Below are 20,889 nucleotides of genomic sequence, written 5' to 3'. Positions count from 1 at the left end.
CTAAAAAAATATTGAAACTGTTGCAAAACCTGAATGTAAAGTCACTAACATACAGGCCAGGCATGGCTCAAATGTGACAGAATTTGTTTGGGTGGCTTGGCACTAGCCGAGGGCCCCGCGGCCCAGCAGCCAACAGCTCAGCACTCTAAGCCAACAGCACACTGGATACTTTTGTGAAATGCAGCCAGGCAGTGGTTGCTGGGGCTCTTTAATGTGTGACCAATTAATTTCAGGTTGGTGATGCAGACATCAGCGCCAACTTCCATAAGTCTAACCCCCGATGTGTGGTACTTGACAGGGCTGTGGGGAAATGCCTAGTGGAATACAAGACCTTCAAGTTTCCCAGGTCTATGCATGATGTGCTGCTCCACTCCAGGTGGTTTCCTTTGAATTCTGGGACTTGCAGTTCTGCTTTATAATATAATAAACATAACTGCAAGTCCCAGAATTAAAAAAAGCAACCTGGACTAGAGCAGCACATTACGCATCGGAATCTTGACAGGGCTGGGAATAAAAAGCCTGACCAGCCTTGACTAATACCAGATGTCCTTTATTTTTCCTTAGTATTCCCCACAGACCACATACTGTTTTAAAACAGTATAAAAACATAAACACAAAATTAGTCATAATCAAAATAAAACAAGAATCATATATTTTGACTATTAAGAAACTGTGCTCAGGTGAGCATTCCACAAGCTCAGCTTTCACTTATCTATTAATTACAGGATAACCTGGCTGACAAGAAGGGCCACCACCTTTCCAAATGTGTCCCTCAAGAATGATGCGTGGTAAGAGTGACTGTAGCAAGGCTGTTCATTACAATGTCAACCTGTTGCGTGGCATTGGCCTTCCTTTCTTGTGCAGAGCCATCAGTTCCTGGGCCCTATACTGTTTTACTTAGCTGGCGCGGGGGAAAAGAGCACATGGAAAAAGAGCAGTCATGCTGTTGTTGCTACCAGAGTTCAAAGTTGAATATAACCCCCTTTGGAACTTTTTTTAGCTTAGGAGCCCTGTCCATTCTGTCGTCACTTCACTAGCTCTGTTCTGCCCCCTCTCTTTTGTGTATTGAATCCTAGAGGTCTTCAATACTTGGTAAATCTGGCATCACTGCTGGGCCTTGCTGGGTTTAGTAAACCCAGAGCACTACTTCTGCTTTCAGACTCCACCTTGCACAAAGGTTCTGGGTAGAGCAGAAAGGAGATTCACATGTGCACACCCTTCCCACAGTGGCACGGTGCAGCTCCCTCTTCAAGTGAAGCACAACAATTTCTGTTTTTTTCAACCAGAGGGTTGGAATCCTGCATGCGCCCAGCTTCCCCAGGATAGACAACACCTGAAGTACAAACAGGATTGCAAGGTTTTAAAAGCGACTCCTGCCCTAGCAGCCTGTGGCATAGCAAGGGCGATGTGAGCCCTAATGCAAGCGTGGAAATTGGGCCCCCCACCCCATGGTTTGGTAGTAAATCACTATAACTCATTAGGATACAATGGGCCGCTTTGACCTCTGTGTCCTGCTCCGCTGCACTGGCTGTACCATGGATAGCTACGCCCCTGCTAGCAATGAGTCACAGGCACTGGTAGTTGCTTTTCATACTTCTGAAAAAAGCTATTTTAATTTAAAGCTCACATATGTTACCACAGGGCTGTTTTGGAAAGCAACCAGTGAGACCATCTGTACACTGTCTTCCTTGCTACAATGGGACAAAGAAAGAAAAGAAAATGGTGAAGCCTAAAAAAACCGAAAATATCGCAAGGAGTAATGTAACAGAAAGTTCAACAAACACTGAAGGAGAGAACCTCTAGCTGAAGGTTGATCATTACAGACGTCCCACTGAGATATGCTTATACATGATAGAGTACATACTAGTGATGAAAGTTCAATAAAATGTATTTTCGGAATGTCAGGCAGTTGTTTATCGTTTTGTCTTCATTCTAGGCAAAAGGTCTTATGAAAGCACTGGATGGAAGACCAAACTGCAATAGACAAATGGGAGGGGCTGTAATGGCACTTAATCTTGTGTCATTACATCTGCAGCATGTGTTTGGCCGGAAGGCTTGGCTCATTGCCAGGTCCTGCGTCCAACTCCCTGCAGACAGCCACCCGAGACAGTCAACCCCACACCGCATATGACCTTTAGTCGTGAGTGGCGTGGGGTTGGTCACAAGACCTGGCATGAAGTCGGGCCCTAAATCCAACTCCCTGCAGACATCCAACCCCACGCTGCCCATGACCTTTGTTTATCCTGTGGGACAATGCGCATGGTCTTTGGTCATGCATGGCGTGGGGTTCGCCACAGGGCTTGACCTGCTGTCAACCCCATGCTGCTCACAACATTTGCGTGTGCTGCATACAATTGGCCTCCGGGCCCCAGGGACCCCACTCCCCACCTTCTATTTATGACCCTCACCTCCCCCCCATTATATAGATGTAAAAGGCCCTGGGAACCCCTTCCCCGGGGCGAAATTCAATTAAACAGGGGAGGCAAGCTGCATGGCACTCATCCTCAAGTCTTATCAGGCTCTGTGGAGCCCACCTCCTGGAGCCAAATATAATAAACAGGCTTTGGCAAATGCAATAGGTTTCACCTAAGGGATCAATAACAAGTTGTTCTTTTTTGTAAGTTTTAGCTTGGTGGGCTGTTGTGCAATATAAGGTAAAGTTAAAGAAACTTCATAAAAGTAACTGGTGGTAATATAAAGCCCTCCTGTACATCCGGGTGATGTTGGTGCTATATGAAACTGACCCTAAAATAAAATTGTGAAAAGCAGGCTTAAATGTGTGTTTGTATAAGGTAACTGGTGGTAATAGAGAGCCCTCCGGTACCTTTGGGTGTTGATGGAGCCATATAAAAGCACCCCAAAGATTAGTTAATTAACAACATGTTACCTAGCAATGCTGCAACGTTTATTATTTAATTACTTTACATTTTTAATTTATGTTTTCTCACTAAGTAATCGTAAAGGGTCTGGTTTTGTTGTAGGTTGCACTACAGTTTGATACTTTATATGCATAGTACTGATGCTTTCATATTGTTTGGTCTATTAATATATTTTTTGCCAGAATAGTGGGTGTTCTGTTCGATTTAGAGTACTGAATGTGATCTAGTGTATGTGAAGGATAAATGCAATTAATAAACTGGTTAATGTTTTCTTGAACTAAAAGACATATAATAAAAAGATTTAAACAAAAAAATATGTGCCTGTCTCGTATGCTGCTCTTTCTTAATGTATTAAGCAGTATGTCTCTGCATGTATGCACATCTGTCTACATGTGTCAGTATGTCTATGTATGCATGTATATATCTATCTATGTGTAAATGGGCATGTTAATCTATGTGTGTGCATATATGATGGTATGCAGTTTTGTATACCACACCATCCCGATTTGACAAGAAACACGGGATGTTGACTCGACTCCGAGATTAGAACGTAGTTCCACAACAACAAAGTCAGCAACTCTGGCTGTTACTCCACATCTTTTTCCCTCCTCAAGTCAGTGAATAATTCTTTATATAAAGTTTTATAAAACATTTTTTAGCTTTGCACGATGCCATTTAAAATTTAAAATCACCCTTGTTTTTCATTCCAAATATCTCAGCGAAGCAGGAGCAACAATTCCTGAGGTGCGGGGGGAGGGTGGGTGCGGGGGACGGGGGGGGGGGGGACTTAAGGGAATGCTGCTGCACTTCACCTTCCCCCAACAGTAATTGGAAAGCTGTTAGAGTTGGTCTATATTTTGGAGGTTACATTTGTGTTGTTCATTAATCCCCAATGTGTTGCATTGTAATCGGATGTATGTGCTGCTTCCTCCTCCTGAGAAGGCATTGAGTGAGACTAGTTTTAGGGCATAGTCGCATATTCTATGACAAGGATGGTCAAGATGTGACTGTAGCATCTAGGGTGAAAAACGCAGCTCGTCCTAGACGAGTTCCTCTAATCCTAAGGCTTGTTGAATATGTATAACCGGTTTTTGAAAATGTCATTGAATATTTAAAATGCTTCTCTTATGCTTCCTCCATATAGTTTTTGTTTCTTCCTTTTGATATGTTTGTTAGGAAGGGAGATGTGTTATATCCTGGTTTGACCTCCTTTAATAAATGTGTTTGTTTGATTGTGGCATGCGCCACGTGTACAGTAAAGAATATTCTGTTCCAGAAATCCTGGGACAGAGGAGTTGATGCTGCCAACTTTAGGCAGGGTACTGCACCGTGTGTAATAAATGTAATATCTGTTCCCTAGATGAACGAGTTTTGTTGGATTTAACACCTTCCTGTGTGGGGAAAGCCATCTGAAAGCAAAAATGCTGGCAGCAGGTCACTCGTTGCACAACGCGATGGCTGACGCTGCACTGACACCCACTAGAAACGGCGTAGAAATGAAACAAGGATGGCGTGAGAGGTACTGTGAGCGGTAGAGAGGGAGTGCAACATGCACTCTGACGGAGTGCAATACTAAAAAGAAACAACAATCCATGATTTCATGGAGTGCACCTGTCGGAGATAAGATCGGAGGGCAACTGATGAGGGGATAGCAGGGACATAAACCACAGTGGATAGTGGGATGAGGGTGAGTGGGAACAAGCAACGCAGCAGAGGTAGACAGACACATGCGCTCTTCTAGTGTGCATCTAGAAGTGAGAGAGAGGGACTGCAGGAAAGGAAAAACAAGCAGCTGCACACAGGAAAAGCAGCAGGGCACTCTGGTAGCCACGATCAGAAGAATGCAGCATCATGGCTGCCCTGCAAGTAACTGCAATTAGAATGTTTGCGATTCCTTAGGAGCCCTAAACAGAAAAATGCAGCACCCCGGGTAACCGCCAGTATAGTCAGCAGTGCATGAGCTGCAGCTCAGGAAAGAGGACGCAGACACTACGTAGCCGCTTACAAACAGAATGGAGTGCCCGGGCCATAAAGAGTCTGCAGCATGGTGCCATGCAGCTCAGGAAAGAGGACGCAGACACTACGTAGCCGCTTACAAACAGAATGGAGTGCCCGGGCCATAAAGAGTCTGCAGCATGGTGCCAATGTAGCCCTCATAAGAGTAAGTCATTCTCCCAAACACTGCACAGCATTTGGGCAGCGGGTCGAGCGGCACAGCAAAGAGGATGTAGATCCCAGGAAGCCACTTATAATCATAATACAGCGCCCTGGCTCTAAAGAGTCTGAAGAACTTCCCCACAGACATGCAGCTGCAAAACCAAACTAGAGTGGGTCTCTACTTCGCCGGGGGTGACTGGTGGGTGTGCGTTGTGAAGAAGTTTCACCAAAGCGGATGAAAACAGTACTTGGCACACTGGACACTGATAAGAGAAAACACACGTGGAACAATAGGAAACAGAATACTACAGCCAATAGAAACGAAGAAAAGTAAGCGATAAACACTCAAACCAATGAAAAGTAAGGGCAGAATGTAGGCCCCTTTTCATATGTATATTAAATTCAATAGATTTCACAAGCACAGCGCAAGCTCTGTGCAGATGAAACCTAAAAAGGTTGGCTGCAGCCCTACTCCCCGAGCCATATCAGGACCCTGACACCCCATACCCTGGGGCTGCATGTTATTGTAAAGGGCAGGGGACCCCATCCCTTGGGCCTTCATTTAAAAAAGGAGGGGGCTGTGTGGCCCCCCTCCAGCACCTGTGAAGGTACCAGGGATCCCATCTTCTGGGGCCAATTGTATAAAAAAGGGAAGGGGGCTATACAGCCACCCTCCCTGAGCCTTCTCTGCTTCAGCGACCCCACACCCTGGGGAAAAATATAATAAAAAAGGGGAGAGGACTGCATGACCCCCCTCGCTGAGCCTATTTTGGCCCTAGGGACCCATCCCCCAGGATGTACATTAATTATAGGTGAATGTCCCAGTGCTCACCCAGACACCCATCAACTACCATGTTGAGGGATGCGAGGTGGGCTGAGGCACCCGCCGTCTAAGCCAGCTATCAGCAAGGTGCAGGAGCTGGCATTGCTCCTGCCTGGAAGGAGCAGCTGTTTTTGCATGTTCCCTCCGGGCTGGATCAATATGTGTTCTGTTTCCGCAGGTTGGGAAACAGAACACCAGTCTGCTCCCAGCCAGTGGGAGCATGTTTAAATCCCTGCCACCGGGGAGCAGGCTTCCATGTTTGCTCCTGTCTGGTGGGAGATTTTAAAATGCTCACGCCAGATGGGAGCACACACATGTTGCCCTGCCCGTGCTGGTGCAGACATAGATACTACTGTGTCCTGGGGTGGGGTTGTAATCAATTATGTCATTTGAGATATCATCAGTGATTTCATAAATGATGTCATAGAACATGTCATGAGTGATGTAATATGTGAGGTCATAAGCAGTTTAGTTCAAAACATTAATGTTGTCACTGCATATTCCCCTAACAATAACGTTACTTTAACCTTTATATTTTTCAGTAATTTTCTAGGGTTTTTCTAACATAAAAGTTCTATTTAACTACCATATGTAAATCCAACCTTTGGCCGTGTTCAGCTGGGGGCGGCTACAAGGCCTGGCCTGCAACCAGGCGCCATAGTCAATCTCCATGAAGGCAGCCAACCCCACACTGTGCAGGGCTTTTGATCCTGCACGGTGTGTCTTTGCCCATAGGGCCTGGCCTGCCACCAGGCCCTGTGGCCAACCCCCCCTAAAGGCAGCCAACCCCACACTGCACTCTGCCTTTGGCCTGGGGACCCCATCTTCTAGGGCCTTTTTTGGGGGGGAGGGGGCCGTGTGGCCCCTTTTAGCCAAATCTATTATGGCACTGGGGACCAAAGACCCTAGGGTTATATTTACATTAAATTGGAGGGGGCTGCGTGGCCTCATTAGACCTTGGGGACACCATTCCCCAGAGCCATATATATTTTAAAGGGAAGGGGGCAGCATGGCCTCCACCGGAGTTTTGTTTGGCCAAAGGTATGTATGTATGTATGTATAGGCATTTATATAGCGCACTACTTACCCGTAGGGTCCCAAGGCTCTTCGACCGCTGCGAAACCCTTCCTGGCTTCCCTGAGAGATGGTCCCTTAATGGGTATCTCCAGGGTGAGACCAGGCATCCCCGGCGGTCTGGTGGGGCCGTTAGTGAAGATGAGGCAAGCTAATGCCCAGATTTGCCGAGTGTGATCGCGGATCAGAGTGGGCACCGAGGCGAGAGAATTATCGAGTCCGCTGACCCTGGTCCAGAAACCTGCCGCGCCGGGAATCGAACCCTGGTCCCGGGCCGTTCTCTGCTCTCGGGTCTGCCGCCTCTAACCAGTGAGCCACACTACTTCATAGGGGCCCCATTCACAGGCCCTTATTTGTTTTAAAGGGGAGTGAGCCGCATGGCATCCTCCCTGAGTCTTGTTAAGTCCCCGCGACCCCATCCGCTATTGCCATTGCTAAAAATAAAGGGGCTGGGGTGGCGCAGGCCCTTTCCCAGAGCATAGTTAAGCCCTTTACTAAAAATAAGGGGGAAGGGGGCCTGTGGCCCTCCTCCCCAAACCTTGTTAGGTTCTATGGACTCCACCCCCCAGGATGACTCAATTCAATTAAGGAAAGAGGGCCACGGTTCTGAAGATGCCACTTTTAGGAAGTTGTCATTTTCTTGTCCTAACCATATTGTGCATGCAGCCTGATTCTAAGTTACATGACTAGGTGTAGCTGGCAGTTGGTATTTGTGTATTACTCCCAGACAGTGAGATAAAAGAAATATAGATGTTGGCAGGGTGGGCTACTCTGAGTTAACGAGGGGGAGGAGCAGTCACCTACCACACCACAAAGGCCCTGCCGGAGCACTCTCACGAAGGGTTTGACACTGGTCTATTGTGACCTCAGACAAGCTGGGGCTAGGACTGGGTGAAAGGGGATGCCTGACAATGCTGGGAGGTGGAAACCTCGTGAAGGTTCCTCCAATTCAAAGTGGGCACCAGGTATACATGTTGGACTGCAGATCCCAATTCTTCAGAAACATCTGGACCTGTGGACTCTGCTCGTAAGGACTGCTGTGCTGCTAAAAGGACTGCCATTCTGTTGGACTGTTGCTCTGAAGGACTGGTGCCCTGCTGTGCTGACCTGCTGCCTTCTTGCCTGGGTGAGAAGGACTGGATTTGCATCTGTTGAACCCAGGATCACAAAATGACTCAAGGCCTAGTTGGATGGCCTCCTGACTAAAGCCTCAGGGACAGGCTCCCACAACTTTGAACCCAGCACCTTGACTCTACCATCTGTGAGTTCAACCCTTCTGTGGTGCCAACCAAGTCCTGGACCCTTGGAAGTGGGCCTGAAGGTGTTCTGCCAGTCCATCTGTGGATCCAGCAGAATCAACGCATCTCCCCGCCTACACGGCGAAACCCTCTGCAAAACCGACACATTGCCTCTGCTGCAGGGATTTTCCCAAAGCAAATGCAGGGAGATGATGGATGGAGCGCTGAAACCTTTCCCGGGGCAAATACTTTGCATCTTAACATTGTCGGATTCAACGCTGCGTGACTCATCCCCTGTGCAGGCCCTCAATTCACAAGCTTTTCTTGCTAGCAGCCTCGACGACGATGCAGGACTCTGCATTACAATCCCTGTAACGTCTTTGGAACCATCTGGTGTGCGACGCTGTAGTATCCTGCTTTGTTTCTATTATATGTTATGCATTTCCCCGTTAACTTGCTTGTATTCATTTCATTATCTGTGTTCTAAGTTCCATGATGTAATCGCTGTGAGGACAGTTACTCTCTGTTGATGCTGGCAGAAGATCTGCATGGATGTGCTCTTTCTCATGGAATAAACCTAACTTTATTTTACTTCCATTCTTCATTTAATTCATTTCAAGATACTACAAAATTGGCGACGATCGGGATTTCGAACCAAGGTTCTTCTGGAAAACCTCAAGATTTATTTTTATCTACTTTGACAATTTTTTTTTTATTACTTGATAAACTTCACTGGCTGACTACTTTTCCTGCGTGATTATATTCTTCTAACAGTGAGTAGATTGAAGAATTTGTTATTTCTGCTTCATTCTTCAAAGAAATTACACAATTGTTTTACAATTGTTTACCTTTGAAACGTCTTCGACTGTTCTTCACCCTCGAGCGTTCACAGACTCTACAGTGCACTGTGTGCATGGATCCAGCACTCGCACGTATCACGTTGAAAGGGTTGCTTAGCAACTGGTGACAACAGCGCTCGCGCACGGATCCAGCGCTTGCACGTCACACGCCAAAAAGGTTGCTACACGCTCAAAGGGTTGCTTGGCAACTGATGACAACAGCGCTCGCGTACAGATCCAGCGCTTGCATGCTTAGCAACTGGTAGCTACAGAGCGCGAGGATTGCGCAAGGATTACAACTTCAAAGGCCACGTCACGCAAGCTGCGCATTGTACGTGCCTCCATTTTAAATTTCAGCAAAGTGTTTATTTATATTTCTAAACATCGGAACTAGTCAGAACTTCGTTTTTATTCTCACGTAGTTTGGGAAAAGTTACAAATGAATTCAAGAGCACATCTTTATACTTCCTTCTTCATGCTTCATCGTTTTCTACAATTTTAAGCCACAGTGTAAGTACTTTCTTTGTGTTTTCACACACTGTTTCTACAATTTAAAGACAGAGTTTAAGTACTTTCTTCGTGATTCTTCACTCTGCTTTCTGCAATTTTGAAACCTCAGTGTAAGGTTATTTACAATGATTTTCTTCTTGACTATTAATTCATAACAAATTTTGATTTTCAAATAACTCACGTTCACAAGTAACATGAGTAACACTTATCCTAGTGTTAATCCTGCTTCTACAAGTACTCCTTCTGTTAATGCTAAATCTGCTTCATGTATTAATACCAATATTAGTACTCCAAAGGAATTCTTAATATCTCCTGGTGAACCTATCATCAAATGGCCTGAGTGGAAGGAGTATTTTCTTAATTATATCGCTACTCTTGAGGACAATGTTGGAACTTTAACACCTGAGCGTAATATTAGGATGCTTTTACATAGTCTTGGCCCGGAAGGTTTAAGAGTGTATAATCAAATGACAAAACCAGATAGGCCAGGAGATTTAGATATTTTCAAGACTGCAATTTTGGATTTAACTGAACATTATTCTCCTACAGTGTGTATTGGGGTTACCAGACATGCTTTCTTCAAAAGGAAACAATTAGAAAATGAATCTGTAGAAGAGTACGTTTCTCAATTAAAGTTGTTAGCTATGCATTGCAAATTTGGAGTATTGCATGATGAACTTATTCGGGATCAAGTTGTAGTTTGCTCAAGAAAAAAAAGCATTCAAGATAGACTTTGGATTGAAGGTGAATCTTCTCTGAAGGATGTTCTTGCTTTATTAAAAAAAGCTGAACTTTCTGATAGAAGTTCGAAAGCCTTGTCAGAGCAATCAGAGTCTACCACTACTACTTCTACTCCTATTGTTAATAAGGTTTCTGTCAACAGAAATTGTAAGGACACATCTATAAAAAGGAGTAACAGGAATTCTTTTTTACCAGAAACCGTCTTATAAACAATCTTTTAATAGAAATGAATCTTTTTTTGCTTGTTTTCGTTGTGGTGACAAGAATCACAACGCTGGATGTGAAGAATGTCCTGCAACATCTGGTAAATGTTCTAATTGTGGAATTTTGGGACATTATGCTAAAGTTTGCAATAGGAGTTCATCTCAACGACCTAGAGTTGCTTGTATTACTGATTCTGATTCTTCTGATTCTGATTCTGATGTCAATGTTGATGAAAATAGTAAAATTTAACCTTTGGGGTATGTTTAGTTTGGCAGAATTTCTTTACAGGTTGCTGCGGACTTGTGTTTGCTTACATTTAAAAAAAAAGGTTATACTTGTAATTATATAGAACTGTTGTGGTACCATTATTTAATATTTTTATTTAGAAATAGTACTGTGTTCTGCTTATTGTATTTCATTGCTGGTGGTCAGTATATTCTCGTGTGGAAAAATCTTTACATGTTATTCTTAACTTCAACAGTCCAGAACTAATTTTAACTACTGAAGTTTGTGAAGGAATAATGTTTTGGGTCTTAAAATGGTCTTCCAACGTTTTCTCAGGTAAGATTTGTAAATTCAAAGGATTTCCACATAGGGGACTTTTCTAAAAAGCTTTCTGTGGGTTAAAGTCCATTTATTTTATGAGATGCTGTTGTTATTGCTATGTTGGATTTATAACGCGCCAATTCACCTACAGGTCTCTAGGCACTCGGAAATCGATGGAATTTATACAATAACTACATACAACACAAAGAAATAATGCAGCAGCCAACCTACACTATACCCAAAACCCTTCCAAACAGCAGTGTCTTTAAAGACTTTCTAAATCGCAGGATATTCACCTCTCTGCGTAGCACCTCGGGTAGCTTATTCCAGAGTTGAGGGACCAACACAGAGAAGGCTCTCCCTCCCTTGGTTGGCAAGGACAGATTAGCAACTGAGAATCAGAAGATCTGAGTGTTCTTTTTGGGCTATACAGTTCCAGACGGTCTCTGATATAGACAGGTGCATGGCCATAAATTGCCTTATGGGCCGTGCATAGACTCTTGAACTCTACCCTCTCCTTTATAGGGAGCCAATGTAGGCTCTGTAACAAGGGAAAAGCCTTGGTCCTTCTGGGGAGTCTAAAAATCAGTCGCGCCGCATCGTTCATCACGACCTGCAACCTGTTAGTCAGAGATTTAGGGAGACCTAGATAAAGGGCATTCCCATAATCTATTCTTGAGATAATGGTCACCGCTACAACTGTTCGCAACATGGACTGAGAAAGAACAGGGGCTAGCTTACGTAACTTCCTGATGATATTCGTGCAGCTTCCAACAACAGAGGAGATTTGGCTTTACATTGACAAATCACAGTCCAGTTTAATCCCCAGACTCTTTACATTTGCACTCGGCTTTGGAGTTGACCCTAACTCCTGTGGCCAGTAGAGATCGCTCCAGGGTGAGGTGGTAGATGGAATTACCAATACCTCGGTCTTATCCGGGTTGATCTTCAGCAGATTTTCAGTCATCCACCCGACCGTATACCTCAAGATGTTCTGCGCTTGGAATTGCGCGGCCTCAGTGTTATCGATACTCAGCACAAGCTGAGTATCATCAGCGTAGTTAAAAACTCTACAGCCCATACTGGCCAGAGATGCAATCAGAGGTTGAAGGTAAAGATTAAAAAGTAGTGGGGACAATGCGAAGCCCTGAGGCACCCCACACTCTAAAGTCCCCACATCTGAAATCAAGTCCCCCAGCTGTATCCTCTGTGTCCTTCCCAGAAGAAAGGACTTCAGCCAGTTAAAGGCCACGCCCTTGACCCCGAAGTCATCCAGTCTTTCCAGGAGCAGGGCATGGCTGACAGTATCGAATGCCGCTGACAGGTCTAAAAGGATCAGGGCGCTCGGTTTCTTGATGTCAGCCATGCCTCTTAAATCATCCAGCACCAAGAGCATCACCAACTCGGTGCTGTGATTTGCTCGAAACCCTGCCAGTCGCTCGTGGAGTAAACAATGAGACTCCACGTGAAGAGATAGAAACTTCAGGACATGCTGTTCTAAGATCTTAGAAAGAAAGGGCAACTGGGAGATTGGTCTATAGTTCTTCAAGGCCGCGGGATCCGCACCAGGTTTCTTCAACAAGGGCCTAACTCGCGCTTCCTTAAATTCCGCGGGTAGATACCCCGTTTCAGGTGATCTATTAAGGAGAAAAATAATACGTTCCTCCAAAATGGGGCGTGCCACACGAAATACACTAGGGGGGCACGGGTCAGCTGGGGAGCCAGATTTAGTACTGCCCATCAATTGCTCCAAACTCAGCACAACTATCTCTGGGAACTCCTCGATAGTACAGCCAGTAGCATTATGGGGATCAAGGTGTAGGACAGGCTCATTCACCATGTTACTTTTTATTTCCGAGATGATATTCTCCACTTTTTCTAGGAAATATCCCTGAAAGGTATTGCAATTTATAGTAATTTCTGGGTTTTCCGTTTTTTTGCTCAACTTGGATAGAATTTTAAAAGTCTCTTTCTGGGTATTCCCAGCTTTCTTTAAGCGCGACTCATAATGCTCCGCCTTTGTTTGCAATATACGTTTTTTGTACGTATGAAGGAAGGTTTTATACTGATCCCTAGCTATGACATGTTTAGCTTTCCTCCAGGATATCTCCAAAGCCCGAAGTTTCCGTTTATGCTCCCTCAGGAGCGGGGTGAACCATGGAGCTCCTTTGCCTGGTCCTTTAATGAGTTGCGTCCGTTCAGGTGCTATCTGATCGATAGCTTGACGCAAGCTCCACATTAAATCCGTGTATTCCAGGTCCAAGTTGCTTCCAGCACCAAAAGGTCGGGCTACTTCGGGAAAGGTCTCAGTCAGGGTTTTTAAATCAACCTCATTCCATTTACGGATTTTTCTGACTCCCCGAGATGGATGACTTAAATGGTCATCAATATGGACTTCACAGTTCAATAGATAATGGTCGGTCCATATGCATGGTAGAACATCTCTGAGAATCACATTTGGGTCTGAGGTCCACACAAGATCAAGGGTATGACCCTTGATGTGTGTGGGTACTTTCACAAGTTGTTTAAAGCTCAAAGAGGACATTGTGATATCCAATTGGCGTGTGGCCAGATCCTTATGAGGATTTTCCCAATGTAGGTTAAAATCTCCAGCTACCACAATTTTTTTATATCTCGTGCAAAGGTCCGATATAATGTGGGCAAATAGGTCATTAAATAGTGGGGTAGAATTAGGTGGTCGGTAGACCGACAAGACTACCAAACAAGAAATATTCAAGGTAATCTTTACCCCTAACAGGTCGGATAGATCCACTGTTTCTGACACTAGTCTTTCTACTGACAAATTCTTTTTAAATAGGATCGCTACCCCCCCGTGCACCTCCTGCGCGGTTATGCCATATCGCGTCATAATTAATTGGGAGAGCCGCAATAATGTCTGGCTTGGAATTATCGTTCATCCAGGTCTCTGTTAAAGTTAGGACATCAATATCGTTATCCTGAAGCAAGGTAAAAATCTCCACATAATGTTTGTGGAGCGACCTAGTATTTAGGCTGGCTAACTTTAACAGAGAGGGATGGGCTCTAGGCTTACCGTTGTGGGGTATTTAATGGTATACTTATTCAGCTTTGCCAGAACTACAGGGTCTGATAGCTGCTCACCATTATCAAAATGGAACAGTTCCTCCGACGAGTAAACTAGCCGGTGGCCAGAAGTTCTGGCCCCGGGGCCCATATATGCGCGGACGGGCGCAGGCGGGCTGGACTCTGGCGTGACTCCGGCGATGCTCCGGCGGGCCCGCAGCGCGTGACCGCTGCGCGTCAGCATGACCGGTTTAAGTACCGGTCTAGCGTCCTTGTGACGACTAGACCATGCGAAGCTTCTGGGCCATTCACCCCCCACCCAAGATGTCCGCCGCAGTGCTACTCGAGGGAAAAAAGGACCCGCACCAAACACGGTGTATTTCAAATTATTATAGTGCAAGTCTGTGGCCAATATAAAAGCAGGGTAAAAGGTCAAAATTAGCATGAACCAAAATGACAAAACGGGGATTTTAAAAATATGCTTGCAATCGCTCCAGTAATAGCGTCCCTATGAGCGCGCTACGCTCTGCGCTGCTCCTTACAGTTGTAAAGTAGTTTTACCGTTGTAGAATAGTTTCCAGTGACAGGCCGCCTGATTTACCCGGTTTAAGTACCGGTCTAGCGTCCTTGTGACGGATAGACCGTGCGAAGCTTCTGGGCCATTCACCCCCCACCCAAGATGTCCGCCGCAGTGCTACTCGAGGGAAAAAAGGACCCGCACCAAACACGGTGTATTTCAAATTATTATAGTGCAAGTCTGTGGCCAATATAAAAGCAGGGTAAAAGGTCAAAATTAGCACGAACCAAAATGACAAATCGGGGGTTTTAAAAATATGCTTGCAATCGCTCCAGTAATAGCGTCCCTATGAGCGCGCTGCGCTCTGCGCTGCTCCTTACAGTTGTAAAGTAGTTTTGTGTACATGTACCTTTCCTGAAGATAATCCTAGTTGAATGTACAAGAATGAAATGTTTTATATGATTTAGATGTGGTCAACGATTTTTATGGAGTTATTATTTGTTATTTTTTATTTTTTTAAGAGAAAGGAAGAGTTGTGTTTAATGTTTTTGTTTTTGGAAAAGGGAGGATATGTAGTATCCTGCTTTGTTTCTATTACATGTTATGCATTTCCCCTTAAACTTGCTTGCATTCATTCCATTATCTGTGTTCTAAGTTCCATGATGTAATCGCTGTGAGGACAGTTACTCTCTGTTGATGCTTGCAGAAGATCTGCATAGATGTGCTCTTTCTCATGGAATAAACCTAACTTTATTTTACTTCAATTCTTCATTTAATTCATTTCAAAATACTACAGACGCATTCTAGATGCAAGACTTTACATCGCAAGCCCCCTCATCGATGGCCTTCTCGGTGACGATGCAGGACCTTGCATCGCAGCCTCGCAGCTCTTTGAAGACAACGCCGCACAACAGGTCTCCTACCAGGACCTCACATCACCTGGGCTGTGTGCCGCATCCTCAGCGCGGGACTCTGCAACTCTTTGCAACCAAGATTTAAGGTACTCTTGTTTCGGGAGCTTAGCTAGGTCTTTGTAGCCGGTCCATGCTCCATTGCGGTCAGCCTAAACTTGTGACTTTGTATTGGTCTAGAGCGACCAGATATCCACAGTTGGAGAGTTGTGCTTTTTAGACCTACATTCAGTGAAATCATTAAAATTGCATATCTCTGGTTCAACTGATTGGATGTTTGTCATTTTTGGTCTTGATTTTTTTATTTTAATTTACTCTTGTTTTCTAAATTGGAGTGGGATTTTCTTGTGTTGTGCTTCACTTTATTACTGTTTGAAGTGCTGCTTAAATACCTTACATACTGCCTCTATGTTAAATCCGACTGCTGTGTGCCCAGCTACCAGAGGATCAACCCCCCGGTTAATTTGGGGTTTGCTTGTGACTACCCCCTGACCAGGATTGTGGTTTCTATTTGAGTAGGGTTTCATATGACTAAATTGCAAGACAAAATTATGACAACACAAATGTGTATATATATTTTTGAACCAATGTTTAAAGAAGACATCTATAAGGGAACCAAATTGGGCCAACTGAATATCCTAGATATTGAATAGTTATCGTTACAGTTCACAAACGATGTTATTATGACTTCATGGGGTGAAACTTACACTTCATGAAAAGTCAAAAAGTCTAGGAAAGTACCAGGTCACATAAGATTCTTTCAGACCCAAGTGTGGTGAAATCCTCGGGTTCTCAGTTTTAATTAGAGTATTAAATACTGCATTAAAAAATAACCATACCTGGTTCATGAAAAAGGGCGCGTTTAGTTCCAATTATTAGGAAGGATAGCTGAAAGTATCCCGTTTTTCATTGCCTAGTTTCTTTAAATGACACTTGGGTTTTTGGAAAAATTATTCATGACTGGATGTGTGAATTGATAGATGAAAATTAGAAAAGTTATCAATACTAATATATTTTTTAGGTGAGCATCTCAATAGTAGACCATTGTATGACTTTAAATCTCATTGTGTCAAGGTTGCTAAGGAGTCAAACAGAACATCTGTAGGTTGCATTAATGGATCTAAAAACAGCTTTTGACAAGGTGAACATAAGAGTTTTGTGGAAATCCTTTCAAAGCTTGGCATACTTTGAAGTGTATTTTACAATAGAGAAGGCGGTGAGACACGGTGTGTAGTTTCTCCTCACTTTTGTCTTCGCTAGATTAAGGAGCTTGCCAATTACCCTTGGATAGGAGAAACTGTTGTATCCTGGATATGAGCTAAACAATCCACAATTCTTTTATTTAAAAGTAAATCTGCTATACTGGACAAAACTCAAGGATACCCCCAAATGCTAGTATTTGAAGAGTAGGGAGTCGTTACACATAATAATACACACAAATGTAAAAAAAGAAGTCTACAAATCTAAACCATTTAATTTTGGAAGAAAAAAGTCTAAAATGGACTTAGTGCACCTTGAAAATACAACCATACAAAGGGGGATCTACTATGGTCATCTAGGAATCTGATTTTCCTCATCACTCACATGGGATGATTATCTAAATAAGAGCACTATGGAATCAAGGATGCTCGACACCAGCTCTGCCAAGAGTTTACGAGGCCTAAAGCTAAATATAGGGCATTAATCATGGGTTTCAATCTTGAATAACCAATGGATATATCCACAATAAATTCATGACAAATATGCTGTGCCTTCCACAAAATACTTTAAACAACATAGTTAATAGAGAATTAGGGGTGCGTCCTTTAAATAATAATAATTTGGATATCCTTTCAGTTTATATTGGATACAATTGTGGACACAGTCTTCGCCTTGCCTGACTCAAAAAAGTAATTCAAGAATTGGTATCAATCAGCCATTTATGCAAAAACCCACGGTTTATGGTATTGAAAGAAACCATGTCTACATTAAATATAATTAGCTTTGATACCATTGCTGCCATAGCGAAAGTCAAGCACAGGTTAGAAAACAGGTACCCAGATTGACTGATCTGTGATTGCTCAGTCCAGTGGAAGCCATGCTGGTTGCTAGACCGCTAATGACTGACTGCGGCCTTCCAGAGTGAGACACTCAACCCGAGATGACTGCAGAGGGGAAGGGACGAATGGAATGAGAATGAAAAGTAGAGAGATGCTCTTTCAACCCGAGTATATCAGCACACAGCGCCTCTCTATAGCATTCCGTCAAACCTATTCTGGTTCTTTTGGCTTCTCTTCCATTTTTGAGATTTTACTCACGAATTCTGAAAAACAGTTATACACAACTGGCTATGGACTAACTGATAATATGCTCCTCCTAATTAAATTATCGGACTAAACATAGTGGGCCCAATTCACAAAAGTAAACAGAGACAAAAGCCTAACTTTATGGCTTTTGGTATTCACAAAGGGCATTTAAGTAAATGCCCTTTGTGACTACCGAAAGTCGTAAAGTTAGACTTTCGTCTCATTTTACCTTTGCACATGGGGCCCAAGCTAATTTTACTAACACACATACCCTACTTAATTTTTTCTAAAATAAATTGTTGCCAGTTTCGAGACTTGTCTTGGGAAATAAAGTCTCTTTTTAAAACAGATTAAACAAGTGTCACGACTGTCACGGGGTTCGGTCTTTAACTTGGTAACTGATATCAATATATCAAATATCAAAATAAGCAGCCCCGAAATTGAATTCGACCAAAACAATCCTGTATTCGAACTTCTTTTCTCTTGCAGGTTCGGGGGTAAGCTGCGATTAAAGTTGAGTTGAAACTCCTTAAAGACAGCAAGGAGGCCGAGGGGATCGCTGTGGAAAGACAAAGGAATTTCAGGTACGTTTGGTGGTACAGCCACTGCTTGCTTCTTCCTCGAAATTGGGGATTGCCAAGCAGGGAGGGCCTGACTGTGCATGCCTTTTATAGGCTGCATCAGTCGCCTAGAGAGACTGTGCTGGACATTTTTTAGAAGATTCTGGACTTTGCTAAACGTTTGTGGAAGTTTCTAGATGATTCTGGAGATTCAGAATGTTCTTTACAAGTCTTCGCTAGACGTTTCCTGAAGTTTCTAGATGGTTCTGGATATATGAGGATGTGCTTAGCAAGTGCACCAATGCACGTATTTCCACTGAGGCATGTCATATAACTTATTTTTGACCAGCTAATAAATCATCAATACAGAATACAGACTCATTAAGAAAACATTTGCCAAGGCTTAATCCAGTCATATGTAGTGACCTCCATGCCCTTACTTTGGTGGTGGAGGCTGCCAGCAAATGAGGGTGGTTCAACTTTAGGAGTACCCCCTTTAGAGATCTTCTGAGTGTCCGTGACAGTGAAAGACACCCCAAGTATTTCAAAGGATCCAATACACGATTATTGCAATTGTGTGAATTTGAAAATAAATCTAGAAAAAAGTAATTTAATGACTGTATCTCTTGTGTGATAGCAAATGAATTGGAACCTTACTTGATGGTCAATACTGATGACTTACAGAATTCTTCCTCGTGCATGATTAGGAAAGTTACCACTTTTATTTAACAATATCTTTTCGAGAAATAAAGTACTGATGTGCTTGTTATGGGTCTATTTGTACGTTATAGACACAAGGGTCTTGTTAGTTTCAAGTAGATATGTCCTTGATATCAATAAGTGCAGAAAAATTGCTAGACACCAAATTAGGAGATATTTAAACATAAGGAATCATAAGGAGACGATAGAATCTGTCCTGTACTCTCATCATTCATGTATCTTATGCAAAACAGCTATGTGCATCAACATAGCATAGAGATGGGAGATATTGAAACTGCTATTGTTCTATTCATTTTTTTTACTTAGCTCTAGGAGTTATGAAGAGCCCTATGCTGTGATTTTGTCTAGTTTCAGAATGATTAGGAATAGTGACATATTGATTGGTAAACAGGGTTATGACTTCTTTGAACTATCAAAATAACATACTAATGCTCTTGTTTTATTGATGATCTGGAAATGATTCCTCATTAAGTATTGTGCACTTCATATATTTCGTCATTATCTAGAATATATAGGTATTTTAGTATTTGGTTATGTCTGTGATGTGAGTTGTACTTAATGAGGTTTTATTATAGCTTTTCCAGAAACAAACTTGACATTGACTTAATTTCACAGGGGTGGGAGGGGTGCTTGAGTCCTGTATAAGCAAGCATACTGTTCATTTATTAATTTAGGCGCCTTGTCACAAGGCAATTAATAACAAAACTCTAGTATTTTCCATCAAGACAGCCTGTAAACGTACAGAATTTGGCTCAAGATAAGTTTGTTGAGTGGGTTGGCTGATACCATAAACTATACAATAATTCATTACATGGGATTGACAAAGGGGAATAATGATGGCTAGGATGCGGAGCCTTTCAATGGCAGTCTCTAACCCTACAATTCAGTTTAGAACGTTATTTTAAATAATCTTGATTCTTTGCACATTAGTAAGCTTCTTGAACTGATTTGAACTGGCATGTGGTTAATCCATTTTTTTATCCATACCCATATCGCTCATGATTGTGCAGGAATATCCCAGACAAGAAGATCCAAGCAATGGACCACGGTCGACCATTTCAGTAGAGCCCTGGACAAGATCCTTGGCAAAGTATTTACTAACAGTGTTGGCATAACAGGAGAGGATCCATACACCATGGCCTTTCAATTTAACAACTGAGTCGATACTGTTTTAGAGCCAGTAGCTCCCATCAAAATGATAAAATCCACCTGCATCTCTCCTGCAGCACCATGGTATACTACAGACCTTCACAAAGCCAAATGCAATTGTAAAAAGCTTGTACGGCTGTGGAGGAGTAAATATGAGGATCAGGATAAATCTCAATATGGAACCATCATTTCCAATTAAGGTTGCCAAGGTTGCCTACAACTCAACCTTGATAATTCATTCTAAAATTCATCAAGGGATCTTTTTCATCTTGTAAATCAACTTAGCGTCCCCATTGTTAGAAAGAGTAAGATCATTCCTTCTCAATTTCTGTGACAATCTTGCCACCTTTTTTTAAAAATAAAATTCAAAAACTCTATGCCAACATCGGATCACTGACAGAACATCGACAGTCAAAATATTGAGAGGACAAAATATTGAGGTAAAAATATCGACTGCAAGAATATCGACTTCCTATCTTCAAACAGGTAAGTACAAAAATATCGACTCCAAAATATCGAGTGTAAAAAATATAGACTGTCAAAAGATCGAATTTTTTAAATGTCTTAAAAGTAAATTAAAAGTAATATAAACGTAAAATTGAAAAATAATTAATGTAACTAAAAAATATATATATTTTAAATACATATATATATATATATATATATATATATATATATATATATATATATATAC

General features: G+C 42.8%; 1 protein-coding gene across 1 annotated transcript in view; it reads right to left on the bottom strand.

Moving 5' to 3' along the window:
• Window positions 1-3,025: 3,025 nt before the first annotated feature.
• LOC147726902 (uncharacterized) overlaps window positions 3,026-20,889 on the bottom strand; it is a 48,890-nt gene continuing 31,026 nt past the window's right edge. The window contains exons 3-4 of the mRNA XM_086963535.1: window positions 12,380-13,726; window positions 3,026-3,156 (exon numbers count right to left, since the gene is read on the bottom strand). Of these exons, the coding sequence (XP_086819661.1) occupies window positions 3,026-3,156; window positions 12,380-13,726 (1,478 nt within the window). The remainder of the gene's footprint in view (window positions 3,157-12,379; window positions 13,727-20,889) is intronic.

Source organism: Lissotriton vulgaris, chromosome 3_1 (genome assembly GCF_964263255.1).
Source record: "Lissotriton vulgaris chromosome 3_1, aLisVul1.2, whole genome shotgun sequence".
In the NCBI taxonomy this organism is placed as follows: Eukaryota; Metazoa; Chordata; class Amphibia; order Caudata; family Salamandridae; genus Lissotriton; species Lissotriton vulgaris.
The sequence above is the reverse complement of the archived record's forward strand: the minus strand, read 5'-3'. Positions and strand labels throughout refer to the sequence as shown.